We start from the raw sequence: 25,138 nt of genomic DNA, 5'->3' as shown, positions 1-25,138 counted from the left end.
CTTGTACTTTGAGATCTTTACGACTACTAAGATTCTTATTGGAAGAACCTTAACTTAATTTGTTACTTAGTCGAAATTCTCGTACCTTACTGGAATGTACTTATATAGTATGATACGTAGATACTATTTAAGTGACGTAACAATTTACATATTAAACTGTAATAAGTGGCCAAAGTATCAAACACGTTTGTTGAACATAGTGTACCTACGTTGCCTGCACGGAACGTGCCTACATTCATTATGACGATGAATATACATCCGCTTTCATGAGCGCTAGCAAACCACCACAACCATGCTAGATTTTACTTATTGTAAACAGGTTTCGCGCTACGAAGGCGTGCCTGAAGCGCCTGCGCACCGAAATCCTTTCAAGATGGCGGCACTCGCACAACTGTCGTAATAATACGACAGGTAATGCCTAAAAAATAGAAAGGCCCGGTGTGCGAGGTCGCTCTGTTGAAACACCCGATTCGGGTCAAGGCAGTAGCGCGCCGAAATAATCGGCTGGCGCGCGCGTTTTTATTGTGATCTAACATCTGTCGCGGCGTACGGGTTGCCTCAGCAAATCCCTCACCATTTAAATTTTTTTGTATATGGCTATGTATGCTCTACACACGCCACAAATAAAGTCAATACCATAAGTACAAGAAATGTATCGTCGATCAAATTGGCGTTCTTAATATTTTTGAAATGCTTATTAACTATATTAATTTTATCAAATCAAAAAATAATGCACAATGCATAAGGAAAGTTTTTCATTGGCATAATACTACGTATATTTGTAAAATGCTTATATATTTAAGTGTATAAGGTAACCGCAACCAAGATTATTCAATCAAGACCTGAAATTAGTAGCCAAAGTTCTGCCAAACACAGCTGCGTTACATACCTACCCAGTATGAAGATTAGGGCATGAATGCTGAAGTGAAGCCCAGCCAAATGTACGTTTCACATAATATTAAAAGATTGGCTTACAATTTAGTACCGAATGGTACTAATTCGAAAAATTTCGGGGCTAAATTTGCAACAATTGGTGTATAATATATTTAAAAAAATCTCTCCTATCCCACTCACAAGGCGAAGTAGAGAAATTTGAGTAAGATTTTTGATCATTAGACATCCACAGTCAATAAATAAAACACTTGCAAGGCACTAGTGTCTTATCATAATAATCTCGTTGTGGAGGGACAGTTTTGGAGGTGTCCAACCAACACAACTGTCCCTCCACTCCAGCAGACAAACGCCATAACGTCATTCTAGTTATTGTTATATGATTTTAGTTCACAACAACTTTTTGGGTCAGGTAAAGTAATTTGTAATAATATCACGATAGTGCATTCAGCACGCGTGCTGTCGAACATGTAATGCGATACGTGTTCAGGTCACATTTGGGTACTCCATTGCGACAGGTCGACAGAAGCGTCTTGTGAAATGGCGCTTGCGCAGTGCACCCCACTGACGACGACGAAGCTCGATTGTGTCGAAACGCGCGATACAGTCGCCGGCGGTATACAGCGCGCCTTCCACATAGTACAACTTCTAGGTGGACAGTCTTCTTCTTATAATTTATTACTTTATAGTTGTAAAATTATTATTTCACATGAAGCTGTGGTTTTCCGATTCTTTTGACATCAATAGTTCATTTTTTCATTTCTAAGATGTAACTAAATTTTTCGTTCTGTTGAGTATGGTATGGAATGTCCAAGATTTATCTTCGACTGTTTCAGTGTCGGTTAAACTATAATGATGTTGACTGGTAAATACAGTTGCAGTATTAAATGACGGAGTGTTCTTTTTGACCTGGGTAAAAAATAAAAGCGGTAACACAGCGTGGTGGGTTGGCTGGAGCCGGAGCTGAGCCGCAGCGGTGGCATTGCACAAGGCTTAGTGCAGGTCGGGCAAGCGGGCGGGCGGAGTGAGGCTCTCGCAACCGCTGCTATTCGGGTCAGCCAACGATTTGTGTGAATTGTGTCATCTGACGTATGCTTGCGATAAACGCTTGTTTGCGTTTTTGTAGCAAAGTATTGCAATGAGCTGATCGATATTTTATTTTAGTTTTTATTTCTATCAAAGAAGTAATCTATTTTATTGCTTCTATGTTTTTGATCATAATTATTGGCTTTTTTTGGCTTATATAAGTAGGTAGTATTTAAAGGTACTAATATAATATAAGGCTTAATTTTTTTATATCACGTGGCGGGACCAACAAGTCGTGGTAAACTATACGCCTGTCCATAACAACTGTATATATGGATATACCCATATATACAACTGTATATATGGATATACCTATGGAGGTATATTCAATTTCTATTGAAGTTTTCTAAAAATACTTATTAAATAAGCACTAAATTTGCACAAACACTGTTTGACTTTATTTTTTCCTTATGAAGAGGATGCAAGACCCCAATACATATGATTGAAATAAGTTTACGAATGAAATTTTACGCTTTATATTTTAGATTTTGCCGATTGTTTGAAAGTTAGACGCTATTTGGATGGAGTAACTTTGGCTAAATCGCAGTCAGGTATGGTATGTAGTACTGGGTAGGTATGTTGCAAATATCACAGAATCTGGCGAAACACGGAGTGGCGAGTGGCTCACACAGACAGCGGCAACCTCGTGTTGCGTACATGCACGCACAACAAGCGGCGCGCGCGCCGCATCGCGGCCCCGCTCGCAAGTAGGTCAGGGCGCTCTGCGGCCGCCACGTTTTAAATTTAGAACGATCTGCGCTTCAAGCTCCGCCCCGCGCGATCGCCTAACTAAATGTTAATGTGTTGCCTTCAAAACATCCACCTGTAACCGCACCCTATATATGTTCCCAAACATAATCGTATTCGTCATGTGAATTGGGATTCCATGTACACCTTAGAATTTCATCTATTTTTAGATCACGTGTGATTGTTACGATGAAGATCGTTTACATTTGCCAATATCATAAATAATCTTACAAGAACGCCGGTAATAAGTACTACCTGTATCCATACTATTTTTTAGTAATTCACATGACCACATTAAAACACTTAAATGTTTAGGCTGACGACGGATCAATGATAATAAATTACATCGACGAATATTTATACTTGAGGATGTAATTAATTATCTTAAAAAACAAACACAACACAAAGACTGACTAAAACTTATAACACCAAGTTTGATGAAGGGAGTGAATCTCTTCAATTCCCTGCAATGTGAACTTTTTGACGTAAGTATCTTACTATGACATGCACAGAAACTAAGCTCTATAATTCTTTGATTATCCTTGCTTGATCAACTGACTATCGCAGACTTAAGAATAAAATAACAAAACTAATGTTGCACAGATTGAGATCGTCCCCAATAGAAGCTCCAGGGTTTATGTTGTAGTGATCTGAGTGACAGATTTTGAAGGTTTATCCAAGGTAGCAGAAAAAAGTATAAGTTTTTGAAAACCGGCCAGAGAGATATGGGCCACTTGCAGTAGCAGAGTGGCATAATCTAAATTTAAAACTAGTAGTTTCTCGTTGGATCTTATCTGTTTCAAAATATTTGCGCCAAAAGAACACCCCATAGTACCACTAAAGGGGAACCAGAAAAAAAATAATAAAAACACTATTTTAGTCATATTTGTAATTATATAAACAACTAATATTACGTAAACGGACTTTAATTTGAGTAAAATAGCCATGACCTACAGACACGGTAGTATTCCCAAAAAAAAATAGGATACACATGGCATTGACTTACAATTATATGGACGTCGGGTCCGCGCTAAAAAGTGTCCGAACTTATAGGGCGTTAAAATCGTATACAGAGCGTCATTCACGCTTTAGTCTTCGTTTGTTCGACTGACAGCGAAGCAAGCAAAATTAGACAGTACTGCGATGACATTACAATTTAAATTCAACGTTTTAGCTTTTTCATATTCCTTTACATGTCACTACATTTAAATAGGTTGACTTGGGTCATTTCGTCCATTTATTTGTAAGTCAATGACACATGGTCATTTTAATTTATTTCATTACCATCTGTAAAAAAAGCAGTCCAGTATATACATGTCTAGTAGAGCATGAAACCATACTTGGATGCAATTTGCAAGGTAAACTAAAAGATTTGAGCGATACTATAGCAAGTTGAATTGTTACATTCCACGTTCTTTATTTAGCAGTTTATATTGTTCATTGTCAAATTAAGTACATATGAAACTTCAGTTTCACTTTGTTACAAAGTTTCGTTGTAATTCATGTTATAAGATTGCCAGAAAAGGTATACCTATACACTTTGGAGATATTGCAACTGTTGCCTATTGTGAAATGTTGGAAATGCTCTCTCGTACAGAAAGTAGATAATGCATGTTATTTTACTACTGCAACAGAGTCGTTGAATATGCCAATTACAAATCTGGTTTGGTTAGAATATTTTTGTAGATTAAAAACTTCAACATTAGATCGTTTACCATTTTTAAAAGTACTTCTACGTATATTTATTTATAGCTTGTTTTATCCTAAATAAATTTATTATTCGGTGCTGGTTAGGCAAAGATTTTGTTGGGCTTGTAAATAATGTATTATTCCGAGTATTTTATTAACTGTCTTCAATGAAAACTCATGCCGAATCCTTGCTACCAACCAAGTATACTCGTAAAGTAAGTTGAATATTGTACATAAGTGTTGATGGTCTTAACTATTTTAATAGGTAAGTAATACTTATAAGAAATTAACTATTAAAAATTGTACAATAAGTTTTAATTTGTAAAAACGAATCATATTAAATATGTGTATCTAAATACCTCGAATCGAATAAATATAGTATACCAAGGTATAATCTAATATTTTTGTGTTGGATAAGCAGTTGGATAGCGATAGCCAATGACAAAAATGTAGGTGAAGGTTGATGGGGAGCTGCTTTGACCATAGTTGAAGTTACGACAACCGGCTCTCATCTGCGGCGAAAAACTTTCGATTTCGATTTCAGTCAGCAGGGTTGGATGGATGATGTAACGTCTTGGGCATATATTTGTTTGACCTACATGTAGATTACATTGGATGGTTGTACTACATAATAAGTGTGTTGAATGTATGAAGGACACGGAAGAATTAAACTAATCATGTACCTTTTCGTGAATAGTATAAAAAGTACAAAGATAATAACTAGAACTCACCTTCGAGTTTCATGCCAACGTCGAGGCATTTTTGAAAGCGGCAGAATGGGCAACGCTTCCTTTGCGTCTTATCGATGTGGCAAGCTCGATCAGCAACACACGTGTAGACCTTCTTGTTTTGAACGGTTCGCTTGAAGAAGCCTTTGCAAGACTCGCAGGTCAGGAGTCCGTAGTGGTATCCGCTGACTTTATCCCCGCAGACGGGACACAATTCTTCGATCACATCCTTAGTATCGGTTTGGTCACATACAGTTCCAGTAGCAGGCAGATAGGCGCCAGGTTCACCTCCGGCGCCTGTTGGAAACAAATAGGAAGCGTCCAAGTTGGCGTAACCAAAAGAGGATTGTTGGTCAGGTTGGCATTGGTATGCCGCGCCTTGGGGCACATACTGCTGCTGCGATGTACCAGAGGGTCCACCGGAACCGGATCCTTCTGGACCCGGACTCAGATCGAATGGAGACATATTGAGGGACAAGAGGCCTGGCTGATCCATCGTCATGCTCGGCCGCACAGGGCGGCTGCTTGTTACAAATCCCTACAGCGGCGTTCAACCGCGACAACGTTCACACAGTCACCGAGTTCACTAGCGGTCTGGCCGCAACACTATCTGCCGTTCGTGGGCTGCACCTGTTCAATCACTATACTATGAAGCACATAAATCCAGCACATTTTGTCCTAGGAGGTATAAGGTACGATAGCCGGTAAGGCGCTAAGCGCCAATTTGAAGTTGGTGCGACGACTGTTTATAAGAATTGAACGCGCGCACTGTTACGATCGCGTTGAATATTATTATCAACAGCGGCGCGCGTGCCGCTCAGAGGACGTTCCGCGATCGACTGGCGGCCGGCCGGCGACAACGGCGCGCGTGCCGGCGCCTCCCGCATGCGCGCCCCGCCGCCACCCGCGAGCCCCCGCCCGCTCGCACAATGGAAAACGATTAGGAGCCCATGTAATAAGTGAAAGTGAGTCGGTGACCCACTTTCCCGCGATCCAGGTCTATGTTAGTGCGCGTTCGCGCGGTTGCGCCACCGCACGGGTGGAGGAGGGCGCGGGGGGCGGCCCACTGACCCAGTTGCGCGCAGTGCCGCAGCAGGGCAGGGTTGCCGCAAACATACACCTCATGTTTACGTTCATACGTCTGCGAAACATTCGCGTTGTAACGCATACATTTTGCAAGCAAGCAATAGCAGGCGTCGTCGCCTTGTTTAAATGCCGGCGCTGCAGCCCAGAGTCAACTCTATGTTTCGATAGCTGAACGGAGGAGAAGTCAAGTAATAACGAACAAGAAATCATTAACATTTTTCTGATAAATTTAGTTATGGACTTCCATATCCAGCTCTTGTTTCCTCCGATCCTGATCATGTTTCATAAAGTCCTAGTTTTTACTACCGATATCAATTACCATTTTTGAAGTACGAACAATTGTCAAAAAAGAAGAAGGAAATAAATCGATAGTAACAAATGAGTATCGAAAATATAGACACAACTACAATTTGGACGTTTTTCCTGAACAACTGAAGTAGCAAACATAATTCGCGTGTATAAAAATGCATCAAAACCGATCCAAAGAACTACCAACCCATATTTTTGTTATCAGTTTTAGCACTCTGATCTCAAACGAACGACAATTTCGGCATAAAAAGTAACTTGATGTTCACTCTTATTGACGACCTTGATCTGATGTTAGGAGTATAATAGCATTACAAATATTTCGGCCGTTTTAAATAACAGCAGTTGATAAAGATTAACAATTGAGATAGTTGTAGTAGTGAGTAGAGTTTGAGAAGTTGGGGCAATACAAATCAAGTGCAGCTAAAATGCATGGAAGTGACCCACTGTCCTTGCTGTTGGGCCCAATTTTAGTTATAGTCTATACAAATATTTTCATTCATTTTAAATTTATTTCTCAACTTTGGATATTAGTGGTTTTTTCAACGACATCAATGCTGTCATACCTATATTAGAGCTCTAAATGTATGAAGTCCGCTCAAACTTTGCACAAAAGCAATAACCGTATGATTAGCGCAAGTAAGAAGTGTTGTTTTGGGTAACAACAAGAAACCAGGAATGCGTAAACATTAGGATGATTAAAAAATAATATAAACGATGCCATTCGTAAAATTTTCGAGAATTTGTTTTGTCTAGAATCTAAACTTGATAGAAGAACTAAGTAAATTAGAAAAAAACTATAAGCTGGGTTTGTTATGCTTTCTGATCCTTAAGAACTTAAAAATGGCATGCGTTTGAGTATGTTGAGGAGAGTGACTTGTTACAGGAGGAAAGACGGACGTGGTGTAATAGCTCTAAACTTAAATATAATTAAACTAACTGTTGCCTGTGACTTCGTAAGCATATTTTTTTTTCTTTACATTGTAAATGAAAATATAAAAAATTTAACACAATGAAAAATATAAATAATTTCGGATGCCTGTTCCAGTATAGACGTACACAGCGTTGAATCAGCACTTGTGTTTAGGCAATCAATGTTTGGGAATAACAATGCGTTAATTGGAAACTACTGATGAACTTCTTTATAAACAACGTTTGTAGTTGTAGAGCTAAAATCACAAGGTTCCTTTTTGCCCCTGGGCTATGTTAATTGTCAAAAAATGTAGAAAACTGTTGAACGACCAAAATGTTTAATAGTCTTCCAACAGAATAATTGAAATCATCACAGAATCCTCTCCATGCTGTTGAATGAAGAGGACCCTGTGCTGTTTCTGTGTCTGTTGAAAAAAGAAAAAACAATTTTGTCATGTTGAGGAATTCGGTGATAGAAACAAATGATTATTACGTTTGTATTTAAATGTAATTGTGTGACAGGGGGTGAAGTAATTTAATATGCCTTGTAGGTTTAAATTTTTTTCATTGATTAAATTTTAAATTTGTAACTGCCACTGTGGTTACTATGTAGACTGCCACGCAAAGATCACAGGTTCGATTCCCGGACAGGGAAAAATATTTGTATGTCCTACATTTATTTCTCTCGTGAGTTTGGGTGTCATTTGTGGTCGTCAATGTGTGTGCATGGCAACCGCGACATAGGGTTTCCCAAGTGCGGGTCTACATTTATTGTGTGCGTTATTATTATTATTATATTTATTTTAATTTTATTATTATTATTATTGATGACTTATTTAATTATTAACAATGTGTGCTATAATTTATCCTCTGATTGATGTTTGAGATGGCACATTGCCTGTACGGATGTTTGTCTGACACAATCCTAATCGTTGTGGTCTCTAACTAAAATGATCTATGAAAGCAAAGAGCCTTTAAGCAACTTATAGGCATTTATGTTTTGAATCCGGTACCATCGAGAACTATAGGTATGTATTATTAACGCTGTACGTTCATAAATTTAAAAAAAGTTTAGGTTCCTAGGATACAAAAGGACCAGATGGGACAAAAGCGGCACGTTCAAACGCGATCTATTGCTTTTAACAATGTCGTTAAATTACAATCAACGTGCACAGTTGCGCGTGGGTACTGTTACTCTGCTTCTACTTTGAACCAGGATCATGACCCATTTCACTGTGATAATGGTAAGTATAGTTAATACTGCTTGGAAGTAGGTAGATACCGTGTAATACCTGCTGATATGAGTAAATACATACATGTGGTCCTGGTAAAATAAATACTTTAATTATTAAGTATAATTAGTTTGAATTACCACCTAACGTTAAATCTATAAGTAAGATAGTTATTTATATCAATGGAATTATTGAAGTAGCGTGTAAAAGCTATTAAATATCAACCATGTTAAAAATTAAAGATCTTGACCTGGTTTTGGTCAAAATCAGTCAGCGGGTCATGAACGCGTGACTGCGACAGCCTTGATGATCAAGCGCACTGTAATGCGATGCCAGTACGTGCTCTCCATATTGCACTGCATTCAGGGTTGTCACCTGCCATTTCTTAATTTACGGATAACCAACCCCAAAATATTTGTAAAGTTCGGAATCTCAAAAAGTAATGATAATTACAGACTCAAGTACTTTAATCAAATTGACGTACAAAATTTTTATTTCTCTTGACCTTAGAAGAGGGTCAAGAGAAATAGACTTGCAATAATAGTTATTACCTATTCAGTAAAGTTTATTGTTCAAAAGGCTTTCAATTTTTTTTTTAATATATGTTTACACGAAAATTAGAAAAAGCAGTCTGAATATTTGACAAGGGCGGACAGTATAATAAACACAAATTGATGTAATTTAATGTTTTTCCACTCAATTTAATGAAGTGAATATTTATCAAATTAATTACTTAAGTTTTTTTACGGAATACAAGTGTTCAATTGAGCTTGTGAATATAAAAGTAGGTCTGTGTATAAAAAAAACCTAAAAAAGGACTACTTTCCAGAGTTACGGTAGTAACTTTTTAATTAGTTTTCACAGGCTTCATATCTATATAGAAAGCACAACAATTTAAATAACAATATTGAAAATGTATATTATATATTACAGTGTAATTATATTTATATCGAGTACGGGTAAGGTAAAGGTAATTTTTTATTGAGTTAATTAGTTATTATTTTTCTTTTGTTTTTCTTTGCAATTTTGCAACATGCAATGTGTCTGATATGAAATCATGAGCAGTAAATTTTTTGATATAATATTTTTCCTTCCAGAGTTGGATTGCCTTTATGTGGCTGTTTACTATTCAGCAAATCCGAAATGACAATGTATTTACGCTTCAATCTTCTCATCCTTCGCTAGGCAGTTTATTAGTATGAGTGGCTAAACTTTCTTTATAGGACTTGTTAACCTTGTTATTTCCTCAATAATTGTGGGCATTTCAAGATATTCGTGAATCTCATGTATTCTAATGAAGCATGGAGCATTTATAATTGACTTAAGTATACTGTTTTGATATCGTTGCAGAATTTCAATGTTTGTCTGACTAACAGTTCCCCAAAGCTCAATAACGTAAGTTCAAATTGGTTTCAGAACTGCTTTGCAGATAGTTACTTTATTTTCTAGACATACTCTAGACCTTCTACCCAGTAGCCACTTGAAGCACCTGGTTCTGTAATTGAGTTCATCGCGTTCTTTTTGGATGTAGGTCTTCCATGTCCAGTCTCCGATTGATGTGGAACCCAAGATACTTCACTTCTGTGTTATGTGGGAGAGTTTCTAGACCTAGTTTTACTAGAGGAAAATCTTCTTGTAAAGGTAAACGTGACATGTTTGGGCTTTACCGCACTTGCCTTGATCCGCCAGGACGTCATCCACGCATACACCTTATCCAGATGCATTTGTAATTTTCTTGACGCTACGTCAGGCTCGGCATCAGAGCTTAAAACTGTTGTGTCGTCAGCGAATGTGGATGTCATTACGTTGTCAGAGTCAGTACATCTGAAGTATATATGAAGTAAAGAGTCGGTCCTAAGACGGAACCTTGCGGAACTCCTAATTGGATCCATATTGAATCCATAGATATTTGGATCTCATAGAAATTTGATGTCATTTATTTTGAAATACAATATGCTATTTTATAAGTACGAATTCATGAGAAGATATTAAATTATTTGGTAATATTATTCACAATATCAGAAGTTCCACACTATGTACGTATGAAATTATCTCTACCCAAAAGGTTATTTATGGCACGTTCAAATGTTCAAAATAATTTTTGTAGTACATTAAACTATAATAGACTTTGCTGTAAACTGCGAATGTCTTGTACAGTGGCTAGTGTAAGTCACCTGCAACTAAAAGAGATCAAGATGCCTGGTGTCTTGAGTATTAAAGTGGGAGAATATAGAAAATCCTAAGAGTATTTTTTTAAACAATATTAAATTTAAATAACGTACGTTACATAAATTATAAGTATGGTTTACAAGTCTCATGTGCCTGTAACTTGGATAAAATTGGTACTATAAAACTAACACGTTTTTAAAAAATATTCACAAATATGATTTAATTGACAAGTAAATAGTTAAAAGGCGCGTACAGTCATGTAGGTCAATAATAATAATTGCAAAATGAACCCACATTGGTGTGAAATTAATTTAAGATAGAAAAAATAGTATGTGTTTATAATTATTGAATAAATTAAAATAACCACATACATGTGTAGTTTTCCAAGTTATTTTCATAACTGGTTTTTAAGTCAGAAGCAAGTATCACATTCTGAAGAGGATTTGAAAGAACCCTAGCTTACAAGTAGGTATGCTTAAGCTGCACAGTTGTAAAATGTCTTTAAATAAGATGTAGTGTAGTTTTTTGTAAGCTGAATTAATTAACTGAAACATACTTGATTGATATGTAAGTTCCTCCCACTTACATATCAATCGTTTCGGTGACACTAGTATCCTCCAATGAATAAAACTGTACTACAAAAAAAAATATATTCATGATATCAAACAAATGATCAAGCGAAGAAAGCATACTCTATGTCACAATGACTCAACAAGTTTCGATTTCATAATAAAGACCTGAATACCGGATGAAAAAGCGATAGTAACGATGTGCGCGAAGTATGTCGTTTTCGCTATCGCGCAGACGCCGAAGCCTCCATTGAAAGCAAGAGTGGTCGGTGCGGTGGCGTCGCATGCGCAACATTGCTTTCTTTGAATCGCTTGCGCACCTGACGTCACACTTTCTCCGTGGCCTATGACGCATGTTGATGTAACTCGTCGCAATACTACGTACCGCATAAACGTGCCGACTCGCTTCTTGTTATCGCAACACGAATTACAAAACGACCTTTTCAAATGGAGATATCATGCGGGTTGCTAACTCAGACTGATTCAGTGTGTTGTTAGAGGAAATATTATACCACATTGACTAGTTCTTTAATTCTTTTGTTTGAAGTGCCACAATTTATAATATTGAGGTTAACTTAATCTATTTTGAGTTTTGTGGCTCCAAGACAAAAACGAGGACTCTAACGCTATGTAGTTTTCAGAATAAGCACTGTCTTTAATATAAAGTAAGTAAAACTCATTAGGGCTGACACCCGACTGAAAATACTATGATCGGAGCATGATGAGGGCCGTACGAAATTTGTAGCGCGTGGGGTGGCGTGGGCGGCTGGTGGGGTGGGCGGCTTCTGCCTTGTGTCGAGGGGCGGCTGTGGCGGCTGGCGCTCAAGGGGACGCATTTTGGGTTTTGGAACCAAGTGCACTGTGTCACTAGGTCAATGATGGACTCAACAATACCCGCCTACGTTACTATATACCTATAGGTATTGCGTACAGCTTACCGGGTGTTTACAATTTCAATGATTCCGAGACAATTTATTACAGTCCATTATTTCATAGCCTTTTTTACTTCAAAGTCAGAATTTCATTTCGTTACCAAAAATATAAACTTAAGATATTTAGTTATTGGATTGTGAAAAAAAATAATTTAAAATATAATTATGTTACTGGGCTCATAAACTCACACCTTATATCTTTGGTGTTGTTTCAATTAAATTATTTATAATAATTATTTTTTTCTCAACAATAAAGCTCCAGATATAATGGAGTTCTGCACCACGCAACGACTTCCGTTTTAGCTTTTTCGTTGTGAAAAATTAAATATATATGGTTTTTTAACTAAATGTTTGGAAATTGGTTTATTTTCACTTGTAACATTATAAAAATTATGTACGTATCGTATTATTTTTGCGTGTTATAACAAGTTTAAATTATTGTAGGAAGTGCATAGTATTTCATATGAATATGGCCAACTAATATGTACTTACCTATTTTCTTTGTACATTTACGACAATTTAATGCAATATTTAAATCAGAAATAACATTTCAGTTAATGATTCATGAATAGATAACGTATGTAGGTAGGCACTTATTTTTAGAGGGACTTCGTTTGTCTGTTTGCAGTTAACGGTTATCGAGTTTTATCTGGACAAACGCGCTAAACACGCTTGTATGATTGATATGATGAGCTAGATTTCAACTTTAATGTAATTTGCATTTAAACTGATATGGACTTTTTCAGTATTCATACTAGGCATTTATACATATTATATATCAAGTCATCTTAATACAGTCAAATAGATATCACGAATAATACAATGTAACAACGTCTCTGACACGAAATGCTCACCGTATATATCGGGTTTCATTTGGCAAAATATTTTTTCTTTAGTGAGCACGGTCACGAGCCGCAATACATGGTCTTTTTGTTTCAATCGGGTGGCCAACTATGAGCTCTTAGAGCAATCATGTTTAAGCCTATAAGTTGGATTGCCTGCGAAATTCCTACTAAGACCTTACAAAAACAATTCACTGTACATGAAGTTTACATTCCCCATTGGAAATTCGTTCACCTTTTCTTTCATAGCAAAATCGTATCATGACGTGCCATGGCAAATGGCGGTCTCATCTGTAAAGATAAGCAATTCAAAAAAAGTTAAAACGTGGCTAACTTTTTTAGATTTTTGTTACATTTTTAAGAAATTTCGTCAAGTTTTATTATATTTTCAGTTTCATAATGATTTGTTATCTTTATAGGCTATATAGCCAATTGTCAATAAATAAATAAATACTATTAACTATTGAGCGTTTTTTGAAAAAAAATTTTAGTTCGAGTTCCCTATCTTAAAAAGTATTGTTGATAAATTATTAGCTTGAATGTTATTGCAATTTTTAAATGGAATTTTAATCATTTTATTGACCAAAAATCGTAAAATAACTTATAAACAGTGACAAATTTGATTTAATGCAATCAATGAAATGTACTAATACAAGATACGTTCCAATTATGTTATCAAATTACAAACTCACCTTATTAATTTCAATGATAATGACTAGATACGACATGCTATTTTGTCGTACGACAAATTGTAAAGTATGATTGAAAAGTTGCCGATATTACAAAACAACATAGTAAGTATATTCAATAATAAAATTAATAAAAAATGTAATTATTCTCATTTTGTACACAATCGGTTAATAGTGCTTCAACGCTCACAGGATAGTACATCTGTCCTATTTCTTTCATATGAATTAGTAAGTACACTATGTAGTACCATGTCGCTCTTGTTATATGCCAGGCAGAGACAATAATTAACGTTTAAAAGGTAAAACTCATCATCCTGTCATGCCATTCCCGTTTAACTTTGTATAGGTCATGATACGAATCTAAGCAATTCGGTTTTACCACGTCAAGTGAATTGCACGGAACTTTGCTGGCTGCTTATAAGCTCATAGTAGACCCCCAGTACTATATTTATTAAAACCTCGTGTTGAGAGTTTGAAACTTAGAATGTCTTTTTTTTTTTTTTTTTTTTTTTATTGTGACTCGGCAAAATGACTGCACCGCGCCTGATGGAAAGTGCAAATACAGTCCAGAGATGAAAGTAACGGATGGAAAACACAAATATCTTCACTCCGTCACTATCATTTTGCCGGTCTGGCCAAATGCTTCTTCACACTACGTTTGAAGGACCCGATGTTATAGAGGGGAGGGAATACATGCGCCGGGAGTTGGTTCCACAATTTGATGGTTCGGCATAAAAACGAATTGCCAAACTTTTTAGTGCGGGACTGTATTGAACTGACCGTCCATCTGTGGCAACGCAGTCCGGCACGGGTGGTCCGCTGATGGAAAGGAGAGGAAGGGATAAGGTTGAATAACTCTTCAGAGCACTCACCGTGATACAGGCGATAGAATACGCTAAGAGACGCTATATCTCTGCGAAGCTGTAACGACTCCGCATGCTCAGTTACATGAGGATCGTTGACAACACGGAAGGCGTAGCGCTGCAGTCCATCTAGGGCATCGAGCAAGTACTTGGCAGAGCCGTCCCAAAGGTGCGAACAGTACTCCATGCTGTTTCGGACCTGAGCTTTATACAACAGGTATCGCAGCTCTGGAGTAAAAAATCGGTGCACCTTGTTCAGGATGCCAAGCTTGCGCGACGCGGTACAGATGACGCTCTCGATATAATCTTTGTTGCTCATGTCCTTCCGGATGCTCATCCCCAGCAGGCTGAGCTGAGTTGTCTTGCAGCGTCAGCGTTGTACCCTGAAGATGGGGAAGTGGAAGGAATGGGGATTTTTTGGAGCTGAACGCGCATACCTGGGTTTTCTTGGCGTTGAACTCGACCAAGTTTCGGGAGCCCCACGACGATATATGTTCCAAAACATGGTTGAGCTCATCGACAAGTTTTTCCCGGTTTCTCTCAGGGTCCTCCCGGGTGCTTGACGATTGCTTATAATAGCAACCGTGCACTGTGCTATCATCTGCATAGCAATGAATGTTGCCAAAAGGCAACAAGTCATTGATATGCAGAAGGAACAGCGTGGGCGACAGCACGGAGCCCTGTGGCACCCCAGCATTAGCCGGACTGCCACGCAGAGGTCCCAGGTTCGATTCCCGGGCCGGGAGAAATATTTGTATGACCTACATTTATTTCTCTCGTGAGTTTGGGTGTCATTTGTGGTTGTGTATGTGTGTGTCCATGGCACCCGCGACACAGGGTTTCCCTAGTGCGGGGCTATGTTGAGTGTGTACGTTATTATTATTATTATTATTATTAACTGACACGAGCCGCGAAGTGCCTCCGTCAACAAGGACACGCAATCTTCGCTCGCGCAGAAAGTCGGAGATCCACTCACAAAGGCGGCCGGGAAGACCATATGCCGGAAGCTTGGAGAGGAGACCACGGTGCCAGACCCGATCAAAGGCCTTAGCAATATCCAGACTTATCGCTAAGGTTTCGCCCTGTTTGTCGATAGCTTCACCCCAGAGATGCATTAGATACGCTAGAACGTCACCCGTTGATCGGTTCGGCCGAAACCCGTACTGTCGATCATTAAGAATGGAGTGACGTTCCAGGTGCCGGATTATCTGGATATTTAGAATCCGCTCCATCACTTTGCAGAGCACTGAAGTGACAGCTATTGGGCGATAGTTTGTCGGATCAGACCCCAAAAAGGTCGGCCAATAAATTGGCTTTCTCTTCGGGGCCATAGGCCAGAAATCCATTGGGATACCTCAAAGGCGGCAGCGCCGAACGACAAAAATTGGACTGCACAGCTTTGGCCAGGCTCCAGTAGGCACGGCTACCGGTGGGATGGGCTACCAGCTTCTGGCCAATCCGTGAAACGCGCTGGGCATCCGCTCTTATGTAAGCCCTCCTGCAAGACTTGGTTGCTTTGTTATAGGCTGCTTTAAGGGACGCAAGGTTGGGATCCTTTGTTACAGGACCCCTGATCCAACCACGATATGCAGCCTGTTTCTCACTGACAGCGTCCATGCATTCGCGATTGAACCAAGGGCGTCCTCTGCGATTGGCGATGACACTGGAAGACGGTATGTAGTAATCCATAGCCGTTCCAATCTCATCGACAACAGCATCGGCAGCTGCTGAGGCATCCTTTCCCGCAAAGCAGTGCTGCAACCAAGGGATGGACGCAAAGTAGTCGCGCATACCATCCCAATCCGCCGACGAGTAGTGCCAAATGCGACGAGTGACCTCCTTCAGCTTAGTTGGAGGCATTTGGGAAACCTTACACCCAACCAAACAGTGATCAGAACTTCCTAGGGGGGCGCTGACTGATACTGTATAGTGGGTAGGGTGACTCGCGAGCAGAAGGTCAAGCAAAGAGGGTGCATGCTCCGATATGTCTGGAACCCGGGTGGGCTGGGTTACCAGTTGGGTCAAGTCATGCGTGAGAGCGAAAGCGTGGGCAGTTCTTCCTGCATGGTCAGTCTTGAGGGACCTTAACCATGATTCATGGTGAGCATTAAAGTCCCCCAACACGACCATCTCCGCAGATGGGAACTGCGCCTGCGCGTCAAGAGTCGCCTAGCTCAGTTGGTCAAAGAGCCTAGTTGTCTCCGCATCCCCGCTGTGGGATCTATATAAGCACGCGAAGACTCTAGCTGAGCAACTAGATTCTACGAGCACCCACATAGTGGAAAAGGAGGGGTCCTCCAGGCAGCGCAGACGGCAACAGCACACATCCGAACGAATATATACACATACCCCGGCTTTGGCCTGAAAGTTTTCCTCAAGCGAGTAGCCGGGGTAGTTCAAGTAACTCATATCATTCGGACGGCGGATCTGCGTCTCCGTCAGGAAAAGCAGGGCAGGCCGGGCTGTCTCGAGGTGATGGTGGACAGCTTTGAGGTTGGAGTAGAGTCCGCGGATGTTAGCGAACTCAATAATAAACGCGGTGGGGGGATTAGGCACCGCTGGACGATCTGCATTCTTATGTTGCGCTGTCATGGTGGGTAAAAAGGACGGTAGTGTAAAGAGATGAAGCCTTCGGCACCGTACCGAAGAAGAAAAACGAGGGGAACTGCAATACATGCCATTGATCTTTTGAAGGATAGCCGGCTGATCCGCCGAACAGAAGGGCCCCCGTACCCCCCCCGGGATATGCCGCCGGGACTCCATATTCCGGTCACTAACCGGCACGACGACCTACCCCAAGATTATGCGCGGCATGGTGGGGCAGCCTCTAGGGGTAGTTAGTCCCTATTGGGCCCCTGTACTGTACCGCGGGCGGCCAGCGGACAACCGTTTCTACGGGTCTCCCTGGGCGGCAGGTCAACTAGATATCCCTCAACAAGTGACATGACGAATATCCGCCTCAGTCCTCCCAGATACCGCGCCGAAAACACCACGTGCACTGGATGTACACCAACTGATCCCTGAACGCGATTCGCAAAAGCGTTTCACTGTGGAGGGTTTTCCGCCGTGTGTACTGTGGTCGCTATCCAGTCGGCACAAAGCCTACCACAACGCTAAGCAGATGGACACTTGTGACGCCCTCGGTCGCCTCTTACGACCCCCACGGGCATGTATGGGGAGGCGACAATGTATTCTTAAGCCGTCGCCCCACGGCAAAAATGTAGTAACTAATGGTCTCGATAAGTATAATAATGGCAATCCCTTATGAGCCCGAATGATGAGCTTCTCCACGCCCAATGCATTACATCTGTGTGTAATTCAGTATTGTGCTCAGATGTACGAGACCAATGTACATCAAAATAATATTATTTGTATGTTATAACTATAGAAATATTGGATATATGTAAATATGTCACTGTACTTCCGTAAATTTCGACCTGCAATCCAATTAAAGTGCCGAGTCTGACCTACATGGAATACATAGTGTCGCCCTCAGTATTTTACTGGGTTTTATTTGTTAGGAACGAGTTACCTGGCGGTGTTAAAACAAAGTATCGAGAAACTTTCCACGACCTCTTTCTTTCTGTTCCCTGGTCAATGATGCACCACACCTACCCTTAACTACTACTAGTTAAAAGCAAAAAGTTTGTCTTGTTTTAATATTTTTATCGCTACTAATCAAATATAGTTGTTGGTTGTGTCAAATGTATAAAAAAATTAACTATAATACCTAATGTAGCACTACACTCAACTAATTGTTGCAAGGCATAGCACCTCGCTATATTGTGTAGAGTATAAGGGTAGCCTTTTCTCCAAAATTGTTAATGTCTTTATTGCACGTACCCATTTAAATCTACATAAATGAATCCAAACAGGAAAGTTATAAAATTTTATAAACAATAAAAAGCAGTGGGCCACAATAGGTTAACAAAAAAAAAAAAGCTTTTGTTTCGTATCACAAATAACTTCGTCTATTGCATTTAACCGTTAGGGTAGGTACCCAGAAAAAAGCCAACTGAATCTCCAACAAACAAGTTGCGATCTTCTGATCTATCTGCTCTAAGGCTTTTATCCCCAGGAATCTCAAAAATTCCGAAAGTTTCGACGAATTTGTGGCGATTGTCAGACTGACGTTTTCGGTCTCGCAAATAACGAGACTTCAGACTTAAGCACTTAATTAAACAGTATTAAAAAATCTACAATTTTTTACATGGATATGGCGACACTGTAGAGTGCAGCATAGTGTAATCTGTGAAGATTGAAGAACGATAGTAATAAAATCAAGTCCTCTCTAAAACTATATTCAACGGCTCTTGTTTCTTACTCAATATAATATCCACAGAACAATAAATGCAGTAGTAGAAATGTGTAGTGGACATGTCATGTGTGACAACAGTCCGTGGAGTTACTAAGTTAAATACCTACTCGAATCGTCGTGTCAATTATCTCGCGCAAAACCTCGAACATCGCAGAAAGATGCCTTAATTTGCTACTTTAGACTGCAAAAATGATAGTCGCATATTATCCATGGTGATGTTTCATTTCATAGTTATGTTATGATTTATTAAATTTTCATATAAATTTTTTGTCTGTTTATCGTAATATTTTTTTTGTTACAAGAAACGAAAGTAAACCTTATACCGCTCCAATATGGTGGCTTCTTTTTTGGAAAACTAAGTAAACATCTCGAATTCATTGTCGGTCAGCTATGGACCGCTAATGGCAGGACATTAATTGAAAATTTAATATGAAATCAAAAGCAGTTGTAACTTGCAATAATAGGTATTGAACTTTCAACGACATGCCAACAGGGTAAAGTTTAAATTATTATTAACAGTCCAGAATTTGTTACATATTTTTAAATTTTTTCATCCACTCCCCACCATTTTTTTTTCACCCACATCGTCGTAGAACAGTATTAAGTTCCAATTCCCTAATAGCTCGTATGTCTAATTTATATAATGACTACTCCAAATGCTGATATTTTCGCTGACTTACTGCTAGGTTTCAGAACCAAAATCTTTAATTTTCTTGGTTCGGGTACATAGCATCCTTTATTATTTAGTATGTGACTCGTGTTGTGTATTTTACTTATAAAAAATCTTCCTAAGTTATTTCTTTTTCATTACTTTTAAAATTATTTTTGGTACTTTTTTTAGCACTATGCACGAGGAGTTCACCTGTAATTAGTGATGCAATTGGACTGTTTTTAAAATGTATTAATACCCTACATGAAATATTGTAGTAACTGTTGGTGCGCCTAATAAATAAATTAAAAAAAAAATAGAAACGGCAAGACCAATTATTATCAAGATTTCAGTGTTCAAAAGCATAAGTTTTGTGGAGATTTGGCGACAGCGGTTCTAATAGTAATCGAGGTTTAAGGCGGTGCCATTATTTTTTCTTCCGAGATAACTACTACAACTTTTTTATATAAAAAAAAAACTGTCCACAAGTTTGCTTATCCGCTTTCGATGTAATCGTTACCGCGGTCTCTCAATGGGAACTAAAACGCATATGAAAGTCCTCGTCAAAAGAAATCAATCATATATGCCCAAAAAAGCTGTTGTCGTGTACAACAGCTTTTTGTATGCAACGTGTATTTTTGATAAGCCGGGTAATGATTGATTAAAATGGTAAATGGTCAAGCCGGCGTCGCTCCGAAAGATTGAGTTAAGGTACATATAACATTGATTCCGACTACTTAAATATAGTTTGTACAGTGCCTTAACCTGATTCGACGAAGGTACGTTCAACACACTATTTGTTACATCCACCCAAACTGTCGTAAGCTCGTTACAATGGTCAACCGTTAAAAACGTCAAAATAAAGTATATAAGTATTAAAACTCTGGCTTTCAAATAATTTGTTCGTAATAAAAATTAAGTGTACCTATACTATATTATACACTTTGCTAGGTGGATAATTCGGATCTTGAGTCAGAGACCGCACATAGGCACTTATTGAGATTTAGGGCAATATATTCTCCTCTATTGGAAGTGTGCAACATTCGTCGGCTTATAATAAAAGTTATAGGTATACTTGGTTTTAACTAAACTCGAAGTAAAATCCGTGCTCGTCGTTATTTCTATAATTGTTAACGAGGCGTATAATGCGAAAATATACTGCACGTAATTTACTATTTATTCTTTTAGTTTTTTTTTTATAATAAGTTTCTGTACAGCTTTAGATTTGAAATTTGCGCTACTAGTGAAAAGGTTTAAAAAAAACCATTCATCATCTCAAACTTGAAGAGTTCTTGTCGGTGGAGCATCCAAAATCATTACAGACTGGTATTTCCAAATCAAAATTACTTTGTTACACCAAACGAAAAATATACACACATAATAATAAGGGTAAACATGTGAAATGTGAAGCTACAGAGGACTTTGAAGCACATTACCGTCGCTGATATTCTACCATTGCCCGCAATGATTAAAACACGGAAAAAATGATTAAACAAACAACAAAAACAAGAACATCCCAGGATTGTTTATCAAATAGTCCTTGTAAGCATTTTCGTCTGAATATCGGTAATGATTGAGACAAAACCCCTTTTACAGGAGGATGCAGCAATATAGCAAAATATTTTAGATGAGGTATAGGTAGGTATATTTTAAGACATTTTGTATGGGTACGAAAAAGAAAATTGTGCTACAGGTTATAAGAACTTTGCTACCCGAACAGTTTCTTTTTTAATTCGATAAAAGAAATATCGTTATAATATGAAGAGTTAGTTACTTTACCACACAATCAATTTGCACGGAAATTAATGTAAAAAAAATAAAGCTACGTCTCTCGGTGGCACCTCTACATTCAACAGGTCTCTACGGTTCTCTTTAGACACATTAAAAAGACATTGTATACGCAATAATGATTTAGGAATTAAAAAAATACAATTTAGGTAATCATCATCTGGAACGTTCGACGGCTTGCAGCGAACCACGATGTAAAATATATTACGACCTAGAAGCATTGCATTATTCCAATATATGATAATAGACGGTACCTACGAAAGTTCTTCGAAAACAAGGGGTTGATATGGATACTTGACTGCGAATTCTTGTGTACCTAGTAATAATTTGAGTTTTACGTGGTCGTGTCAGTTTTTGAGACTACTAACACAATTTTTTCTTATGTGTTGTGTTCTACTTACACATATCTCCCACTGACCGCGCCACTTAAAGAAACTGGATCGTAACTTTTATCTCCAGGCTTAAAAAGGACACGTGTCTGCAACGGGGCGTAGTTATACTACATTTGGGTTTGATAGACAAGACTGCAAAGCGAGATTGCAATATTCCCCTATTACTCGAGTAACTCGGTATTCTATTTATAGTGCAGAGTATTGGATGGAATTCGGAAAATAGCCAGAGTGCACTGTTTTTAAATGATCCAATGCCACCTATTATCGCGTCCACCAACATCCAAAGTCGCGACCCCCGCCAAATCAGTGCGCCCCCTTGCAGCTTATTGGTTCAGAACGCAGTATTTCAAGGCCCCACATCCGAAGAACCGATCTCCAGACAAGTTCAGTGAGCTCCGCTAGACATTTAGCAGCTTTATGGACATGGTTAAGGTTAAGATTTCGAGTAAGCGGAGGCTGTGGAGGTTCTCAAAGCCAGCCAGAGGTATACGGAACAACTTGCTACGACATTCTTTGTCCTTTTGTATAAGAATGTTATGCATGATAGGAATGGGATGATGATAAACGCCAAATTGTTTATTTTAAAGGCACAGATTTCTAATCATTTAACCGCAAGTGTTATAAAGCGATGGTTTGAAACAAAGGATCATTTGAAAGCAATACCTGTAGCAGAGAACAAATAAGTAACGAGAACGGACACTCTCCGCCCCTCCTTAGCTTTAGATACCGCACCACGCCCCGCACATTGCCGGTCACATTGACTGAACGACAACAAGGCTGCTGGCGAGCTGTTTTCACGCGAACGCGGTTTTGATATTTGAATATAGTTTTCATTTATTCATTACAAAACTTGTATGTTAATATATAAGATCATTTTACGTTACTATTTATAATGGTCGTGAATTGTGCTGTGTACGACTGTTTATCATCATTTTCTGATAGATGAAACAACAACTATAAATATAGTATATATTATATAAGTAAAAAAAAACTTGTCTGAGACTCATTCATTTATTGTTTTCTTCATTTATTTACTGCAGAATAATATATGTATGTACAAAAAATAAAGATTTATTATGTCAATAATAAATCTGTATTTATTTTTTTATTTATTTATTTAGATTTATTATATCAATAATAAATCTGTATAATGTAAACGATGAGGCGCCATGACTTCGTGAGCTAGTAGACAAGGATTCTCGAATTTTAAATTCATATTGCCGATAAATAATGTAAGTAGCGTATTTACCTAATTATTAACTAAGTAATTATGAGCAACTTGGACACACAATTTCATATAACCTGGTTACCTTATTTAAAAGTACACGTCCAAAATATAACATTTTAAGTGCTTTTATTATATTTTTTAAATAAATCTTCAATATTACTCTAGTTAGTGAGTTAATGAAAAATATGATATTATATTACGGTTAATAGACGTGTGTAATTATTAGAATTCTGGATTCTATTAATAGAATAATAAATAATAGATTCGCGTTAGCATTTTCGCTATGTTACCGCTCTGATCACGTAACGTAATAGTGCAAGTGCTGGGTAACCCTGCCACTTCACGCACACATTTGTGCGTGTGCAGATAGCGCCTTGCTGTAGGTGGTAGTAGTAGGTAAATAATTTTCGACCGTTGTATGGAGTGTCCGGGATGTGCCTGTAGGTATAAAGTGCAATGATAAAGTATCGGAATAAATGCCACTTTCTTGCATCATACATGATGGAGTTCTTTAATAATATATTTTATCCATCAGGCAAATATTTAATATTTCAAGAGATAATTTCGGCAAAATTAACAATTACTAAATGATTATAATATATACGTAAAGAAAGGCAGATGTGTTATTAGCATCCGCATCGTGAAGATTAAAATATCAGAAACTGTGCGATCTTGCCATCAGTCTGCTTCGAGCAGAGATAAATTTGACATTTGTAAAATTGCGTCCTTTTATTCAAATATCAGGAAAAATGCCGTTGTTTGTATTTAGAAAATGCGCTAATTACCATGTTAAATAAATAAAACACAATGAATCACATATCACGCGCAAGTTAGCAAAAATATTTACATTATTGCTATGTTGTATACAAATACAACATAGCAATAATGTAAATTTTCTGTTTATTTTAATAAATAACAGTTGCTAATTGAAGATATTCCTGTAAAAAGTGCGACAAGCACGCATGAACTCCGGTCATAGATTCTGAGTGCACATACGAACAGTGTAGATAAACACTTTATTCACTAGTATGACTAAAGATTCCCTAAGGCGCTGGTTTTTAGTCAGAACCAAGGAGAAGTATTAGTACTTCTCCTCTAGAAGTTATTCGTAATGAAAAGTCTAATAAACGAACTAGACGGGAAATTAGTCATTAAAATAATAAATGTACGTGTGGCGCACTATACGTTTCCGGAATTAATAAGAAAAAAATACTCTAGATGGTCAGAAATGTTTCACAAAATGTTCTCCGTTAGCGTTAATGCACTTTTTCATACAATGAACCAATTTTGAAAACATTTATGCCACTCCTCCGTGACAATCTCTGAAACGTATTTTTCATACTCTTCGACAGTCTCTTCAGGTGATGAAAATCGTTGACTGCGTAACTGGTTCTTAATTTTTGGAAATAAATAAAAGTCACAAGGTGCCAGGTCGGCACTGTACGCGGGAAGGTTCAAAAGGTCAACGTTGTTCACCTTCGAAAATTCATTTGTCTGTCTGGAATTATCGTGGTGCAAGATAATACGGCATTTATGGTTATTTTTACGGAGTTTGTCAATAATTTCCGGCAAACAAATGATCGTGTACTAATCACTATTCACGGTACAACGATTCTCCATAGCAACAGTATCCACGTGTCCAGTTTTATTAAAAAAAGAAGCAATCATCCGCTTGGAGACACTTTGCACGCGCGCCACTTTGGTTGGTTTCGGCTCATCTCGAAAGACCCATACGCTGGATTGCTGCTTTGTTTTGGGATCGTAACTATAAATCCATGTTTCGTCACCTTTTACTATGTTCCACACCAAATTTGACGCCCCTTCGTTTAATCTGGTAAGCATGGCATTGCACCAAGTGACGCGATCCGTTTTTTGAGCCTCAGTTAAATTGTGTGGGATCCACCGAGAGCACAACTTTTTCACACGCAAATGTTTGTGTAGTATTCATTGTATTTGACTCATGCCTATGCCTAAAGATGTCCGAATCTCATGGTATGTCACATGCCTGTCTGTTTTGATCAT

General features: G+C 38.3%; 1 protein-coding gene across 5 annotated transcripts in view; it reads right to left on the bottom strand.

Annotated features, from left to right (window-relative positions):
- LOC113227053 (nuclear hormone receptor FTZ-F1) overlaps nt 1-25,138 on the bottom strand; it is a 109,823-nt gene that overhangs the window by 19,455 nt on the left and 65,230 nt on the right. For 3 of the 5 annotated variants that reach the window (XM_026459927.1, XM_026459941.1, XM_026459954.1), the window contains exon 1: nt 5,145-6,014. In XM_026459927.1, the coding sequence (XP_026315712.1) occupies nt 5,145-5,643 (499 nt within the window). In that variant the 5' untranslated portion in view covers nt 5,644-6,014. Of the gene's footprint in view, nt 1-5,144; nt 6,016-25,138 lie in introns of those variants that run through there. The other 2 variants (XM_026459934.1, XM_026459947.1) reach the window with 2 other exon arrangements.

Source organism: Hyposmocoma kahamanoa, unplaced genomic scaffold, assembly GCF_003589595.1.
Source record: "Hyposmocoma kahamanoa isolate Upper Pololo Valley unplaced genomic scaffold, ASM358959v1 100021, whole genome shotgun sequence".
In the NCBI taxonomy this organism is placed as follows: domain Eukaryota; kingdom Metazoa; phylum Arthropoda; class Insecta; order Lepidoptera; family Cosmopterigidae; genus Hyposmocoma; species Hyposmocoma kahamanoa.
This window is presented reverse-complemented; position numbering and strand designations above follow the sequence as displayed.